Below are 6,981 nucleotides of genomic sequence, written 5' to 3'. Positions count from 1 at the left end.
AGACATGCAGAAATAGTAGATTTTCTTCAGAAGAACTGAACTGTTTCAAGCTGTGGTAACTCCAGTAGCTCACTTACAGAAATTCAATTACTTGTTAATCAACGCTTCAATTACTTCTTAATTATTTCTCAGTCATTCGAGTATAGATGGAGTATATATCATCCATCACAAGTCACTTCTGTGCTAGTTCACTCCTAGCTGTGAAAGACAAAACAAGTTTATCCACAGGGAGTTTTAGCGTCAGCATCTGTACTTAAAGGAAAGGTGGTAAAGAGTTTGCTTCATTGTCAGCAGTGTGATGTGATTACACAGAAGTGATTATCTCAAGGTGTTAAATGCACTGATGGAACAAGTATCATTTTAGAGATGTAAGATACCTACCAAACCAGACTGCTCATTTCAGCACATGCTAAACTTTTAGTGACGCTGATGTGGTTTCCGTGCAAGGAAACATCAAATTGATGGGTCCCATCACATTGCAAAGAGCATTCACTTTTGTGGAGATCTTGGCTGAGCGTTTCCATTAAAAATAGAAATCTCAAACAATATCTCTGTGGGGAGCAAAAATAGAGCTCAGCATAGGTCAGGAGTAGATCTTATCTTCTCCTACCTGTCTAAACATCACATACATACTTGTATACTCTCCATTTATAGTCAGCACAGATTCATCACTTGCTCAAGAACCCTCCATTAACTGCAGACTCTCAGCCTAGACCCAAAACTTTTGTGTTGTTTTAGCTAAGGAAGATGAGACCTATTCAGTCCTCAGTGCTACTTCATGCGATCAAATATGTTGTTTCCCAGCCAACAAGCCTGTGAACACACCGATTCCAAAATTGCAGTAGGTGTTTTGTTACAGTGGAATCTGAACCATTCCTGAAACGATCTGTGCTGCAGTATGGCTAGCTCTTAGAGCATCCAGTGGTACTTCTATTAATTGCAATGCCTTATTGTTTAATTGCCCATTTGGGGGTCACTAGCTCAGAGAGAGTTTTCTGCATTAACTTCAGTGAATGTGGCTTCTGCCTCAGTCAGCATTAGGGGGCATGTAGCCCAGAATGTAGCTAATCCTCTAGGACTAGTTTGCAGGGCTGGATCTGAACGTAATAAAACCTTGTTCAGAAACTAAGCATGTGCAAGGTCATATTCTTCGTTGTTTTATTTTAATGTGCTTTAACTTTTTTCTAAAGAGAAATACTAATTAATTTATATTCTTTTACAGACAAGTGCAACCCAGATCTCTGTCCTTGTAAACATCACATGTGTTTTCCACTCCAGGAATATGTGAATGCTGCTGCCACCTTGGATAGTTCATGGAAAATGATCAACAATGAATTCCAGAAAGTTAGAGACTTCCTGAACAAAACACTTGATGCTTTGGAGATCTCCCATCAGCATAGTGGAGATAGAGTAGCTATGGTGAGCCATCATAGTCTTCCAGAAGCAAAAAAACCCAAGTGGAATTAGAAATTTGAATTTACAAGCTGCTAAAGAATTAATGAGAGTGCATGTTACAGAATCCCTTCAATAGATGAATGGAGAGGCTGCTGTTTGCTTTGCCATAAAATGGACAATTAAAAATATTTTCCCAAAAGCTACCAGTCAGAGAAACTACAAGGATATCATTATTTTATCTGCTGGAGAATCCAGTGAAATCCAATTAGAAGCATTTTTTTTTCCATTGCCATTTTTCTGAGGTATCTGTACTTTGGGTTTGCATTTGTTTTTAATTAATTAACAGAAACTGCTGACCCTGTAATGTGTCCATAAGAAGATCCCAGCAAAGGCTTCTCATGGCATAAGCCACAAAGAGGTGTGAAGGATGTATAAAAGGGAGACAGATTCTTTTTTTCCAATCTCTACTGCTCTGCAGATTCTTGCTAGAATAGGTTCAGAGGAAATAACAAACCATAACTGACTCAACACCTTGGCTCTCCACTACAGTCAGCAAATGGGTATTGAAAAGAAAGAATTTTTTGATTAAAAAAAATATTTTAATCTCTAGACAAACATTAAAAACTTCAAAAAAACTTAACTGTAGTTCTGCTAGCTATTGCTTCCCATAGGTGTAAATAATGTGTGTTAGGAATGCTGTATGCAGATTAAAAGATGCTTTTAAACCTCAGTAAGGTAACTTTGGGAGAGAGCAATTTGGGCAATGTGGTAATAAATAGTGGAGAAATAAACCCTTGTTATTGCTCAAGCTTAAGCGTATTGATGTTATGAACAGTAGAAAATCAAAACCTTTGAAAGTGAGTTCAAACTCATTATACATTAGATGGTAAACTTGATTTCTTTGTTCTTTCTTGACAGGTTCTTTCAACAGCCACAACCAGAAAATCTTAATGAAAGGCACAGCAGACAGCTTCCAGTGATCCAACCACTGGCCAACAGGCCCAAGGCTTTTGTGAGTCCAGACATTCATCTTTTTGATTTGAAATAGGCAGCCAGAGTGGAGTCTGTGCACTATACTGCTTACTTCCAAGAAAAAATTTGGGTGCTCATGTGCATGTACAGTAGCATGTGTTTGATTACACATACTTTACCTTCCATACTGGCTTGTTCCTTTTACACTGGGGTCCTTTGTGCTGAGCTGACTTGACTTTGAATGGTAGAAAATGAAACTGGAAACATAAAGACCCTTAAGACTATGGGCAAAGCGGGCAGGTGCCTGTGGTGGGAAATCACTTTCATGTGCAGGGCAGCCCCATTGTCTGTGGCTGACTTGTTCCTGCTTTAGCCACTGCCAAGAAGGGGGCCAGGGTGTTTGGGGTCTCTTTTAACCCTGTCGAGTCCACCTCTCCCAGCAGCAGCTGATGCATCTTCAATTCCTCTCTTTGGCAGCAGGCATAGAAAGCCATGCTCCTCTCCTTGCCTCCTCTGCCCCCAAAACATCAGCGAGCCTTCATCCTTCCCCTCCTCTTCCCATCAGCATCGTGGGAGCTGCAAGACCCTTGCTAGTGCTGGGGAGAAGGGAGGAAAGGCAGATTCTGGGTCACAGGAATGGAGGTGGGCTGGAAAGGAGGACCCCCCAGGGAACAACCTTAAGGGAAAGGAAGAAGAGGGAGATGCCTTTAACTCGTGTAACACTACCGATGGTTCCCAAACCACCTCTGCATACTTGATGCTTTCTCACACTGTTGAAAGCCTTATTTTGCCTCTGGCCAGAGATGTAACTTCCTGCTACCTGAAAGGTGTTTTGCAGGCATTTGAATCTTCTTTATGGAGTGTCCTGCAACTGTGTGTTTTTTCTGTTAAGGATGACTAGAAATCCAGCAAAGTGACACAGGGTGGATGAAGTAACGGCTTAAGGCGTCACAGCGTATATTCAACAAAAGTATGGCAAGTGTGAGCTTTCCTTTTCCTTCTTGTTTAGTGTATTCGCTGTATTATACCAAGTTTAGAATTTAAATATATACATCTAGATGTAGCCATAAGAAGCTCTTTTTGCTTCAGTGGATGAAGAAAGCACTTGGTAATTTACAGTATCAAACATTTATGAATTTTTGGTTTTGAAATATAGTTTTAGGATAGTCTTAGACATCATGGGAGTTTTGATTTACATAACCCCTTGGGAGCTGCTATAATGCTTTTAGGTAGGTGTTCCTAGGACAGCAGAGCTTAGCATTAGACTCAGGTTTAAAGCAAGCTGAATGCAAGGGACAAAGTACAGTTGAGGATGTGACACAAGGTTAAGCTGATCTCAGACTACACTTAACAGCCTAGTAGCTCTGGCTGCTGAGATTACAGAATCAGCGCAGAGGAACAACGGATATAAAGAAACCCGAGTACTAAACAGGGAAGCTTAAGTGGACTTTATTATAGTGATTAGAATGTACAGGGACATTAGTGCACTGATTCTTATTTTGTTTCTCAGATTCAACATAGGAGCAGTTATACACAGAAGTACTTGTACCAGCTCTTTGCACATTTAGAATGTGTAATGTGGGGTGTCTTTAGTTCATTTTCTGAAGGATCCTTGAAGAACAGTGTAGTCACAAAACCAGGCCAAATCATTGCTCTAGAGATGGCTTGGTATTTCAAGGAAATGCTATAGATACCAAACATCTTTAATAAAATAAGTGATTAGGAAGTGCTAACAGAGCAGTAGGATACAGATAACTGATTTTATCATCACCTTTATAAAGTCCCTTCTATTCCATGATCTGGAAACAGTCCTTGAAAACTTCATTATAACACTACTACTTTATTACAAATATTTACATACTCTATATTAGTACAACTTTTATTTCCACACTTTAACGATTCCATCCCTTGATGCAGTTACGATAAACCCTTGTGTGGTCTGGAAAGTTGCAATATCTGTGATAATATCATGATGTCCAACCGGGAGAGACTCTGGACCTTTCCGAGGGGCCTCATCAGTGGGTCCCAGTTTTTGCTTGTTTTGAATTTCCTGTACAAAACCAAAAAGTGATAAATATTATTTACAGGAAGGTGAGCATTTGCAGAAAGGAATTGTCACACATTAGGCTGTCAGTGTTAAAAGACCAAAAAACCTCTTAAACAAAAACCCAAACACAAAACCTCTCACCTGCTGGTAGTTTTCTTAGGACTACACCTGGGTTCATTTTCTTTTCATCACACACAACGTAAGTCTTAATCTGAACTGACATTACAGCTCTCTGATTAGGGAAAGGATTTTTGTTTTCCCCCTCTTTTATACTTATTTCAATGACACTAACTACTAAGATTTTATATTCGGGGGGGTGGGGGGTGGTCAGCTACAGCAACACATATACCTTAGCTCCCCAAGGCTTTTATAAAAGCTGGTTTAATAGCATGAATGTGATTGTTTAAGAACTGCAGATGAAACACTAAAATATTATAGTGTATAAACAGACCCTCACTGACAGGTTTTTTTTCCCAGTCACCTCTGAAGTAGCATTCATTCAACTGAACTGAAATAAAACATTGTGCTACTCAACAATGAGCAACACTGCCAGTTCCAAAAGTCACTCTGAAGGAAGTAATACAAACTGCAGAGTTCTGCTACCATATTATTTTGGTCCCACTACATCTCACATTGCCTGGCTAATCCTACACAAAAGACATTCCAAAGACTGATCAAGGACAAAAGTGTTAAAACACTATATTTCAATATCCCAAAAGAAACATATGACTGGCTTCTGCATGTAAGTAGTATTTGGTAAGTCCAATTCTGTCCAAAACAACTGTTTTTTTAATTTTGAAATAACTTCTTCCTAACTGCCTGAAGACACAACACTGACTCCATCCATAAAAGGTAATAGTTAGACAGTTATAATTCAAGCCATGTAATTAATACATCAGTAATGTAATTAATATCACCCATGGGGCCATCCAAAAGGCAAAGCAGAATAGCTGTCTATCAAAAGCAAAATACCTGAACCACCTCTGTGCCCTCAATTATCTTCCTGTAGTAGGAAACAGATGGGCAGTTAGAACTTCCAGCAACAACGTATGATCTCTCAGGGTAGGCTAGATCCCAAAACCTAAACGCAAAGAAACAAAATGAAGCCAAGATGTTCAATTTTATCAGCTTAATACAGCTGTTTAAAAGCTGTCTTGCACTTAGGATGAAAATGAGTGGGCACAAATTCTATATGCTTTCTACACTTAGTAGAAGAGTGATGCAGAGAAATCAACATTCATATCAAGCTTATACATAAGTCATTGTTTTGTTTCTTGTCATGCAGCTTATCAAGAAGCAGCAAGTTTTGCATATTTTTGCTGAGAACAATTCTCTCAGCATACTGATGATACTTACTGACTGATGAACACATCTTCAGCATTATTGTTCTGACTCTTTGGAGCTTACTTAGGCAAAAATTTAGTACACCAGCAGGGGTGGAGGGAAGAATGTCAAACAAAAAAGTTGTTTTATTACCTTATTTTCATGTCTGAGCCTGCTGTCAGTAATATGGGATTACCAGATGCTGGACTACAGTATATTCCGTGGATGCTGTGAGGAGAAGGCTGACAGGGAAAAGCGATATATAAAAATAATCACCAACAGCTGCTGCCATGCTTCAGAAAGGGAATAGATTCTTTACCACATTCATCCACCCTATTTCCAAATCTTTCTGACAAATGCCAAGGTATTTTAACAGACCACATCTTAAAAGTAAATTCCTTCTTTACATTTCACAGAGAAATGCAACAGATTTAACTCTCCCTAAAGCCTTTTTGGAATCTTGGAAATTACATTCTCAATGATGGCAAATGAGAGAGATTATTTTAAAATAATCAAGAAAGGAAATCATTCTGAATAGCACAGGGATGCTCAATATATATGAAGTCATTAAGGGTCAGATATACAACAGAAAATTAGCTTGAAGAACAATGCTCCCTGCGCATAGAACACATGACCAAAATGAACTCAACCTGCAATCTTTGTAGCATGTACAAATTCAAGTTTAGGTAGATCCCAGATCTGCATTTACAACATTTATAGAAGCAGATGTGGTTATTTTTGGTTTTGTGTTTTAAGAACAATATCCCAGATTGCTCCTTCCCCAATTAACTCCTTGAAGAAGAGCAACTTCATGCTTTAAAGTAGCAGTTAAGTGTAGCAAAGCCATTATATTACAGAAAGAATATGCAGAAGGAATATGCAAAAGAGCAGATGCTTACAGAAGGATGCACAATCCCAGAAACAGTACATCAAAGTATAAGATGCTACACCATGAATTTTGACTTTGCCCTAATCTTTACAGGTTTGACCAGCTCACTGGCTTTCTAAGAACATGACTGGATATAGTGAGTGTTACAAGTACATTCCACAAATAATTGAAGATACCAATGAAGATTCAGGTTACACTGCTGTTTTACAAAGGAGTTGTAATTTTGACAGCAAAACAATTATGGTACCAACATAAATCCCAGGACAAGTTCCTGGTGCCAAACTGGCAGGGCCATGGAGTCAGGTAACTGTACTGATGTACAGCATGGAGTCTGAGGTTGTTCTAGAACTGGACA

The 6,981-nt window shown here is 38.9% G+C and overlaps 1 protein-coding gene across 1 annotated transcript in view; it reads right to left on the bottom strand.

Moving 5' to 3' along the window:
- Positions 1–3,800: 3,800 nt before the first annotated feature.
- The window catches only part of PIK3R4 (phosphoinositide-3-kinase regulatory subunit 4), a 28,757-nt gene continuing 25,576 nt past the window's right edge, over positions 3,801–6,981 (bottom strand). The window contains exons 18-20 of the mRNA XM_040591714.1: positions 5,891–5,979; positions 5,387–5,495; positions 3,801–4,417 (exon numbers count right to left, since the gene is read on the bottom strand). Of these exons, the coding sequence (XP_040447648.1) occupies positions 4,247–4,417; positions 5,387–5,495; positions 5,891–5,979 (369 nt within the window). The 3' untranslated portion in view covers positions 3,801–4,246. The remainder of the gene's footprint in view (positions 4,418–5,386; positions 5,496–5,890; positions 5,980–6,981) is intronic.

Source organism: Falco naumanni, chromosome 4 (assembly GCF_017639655.2).
Source record: "Falco naumanni isolate bFalNau1 chromosome 4, bFalNau1.pat, whole genome shotgun sequence".
Lineage (NCBI taxonomy): Eukaryota > Metazoa > Chordata > Aves > Falconiformes > Falconidae > Falco > Falco naumanni.
Note: the sequence above shows the minus strand (reverse complement) of the source record. Positions and strands in the feature narration are given on the sequence as shown.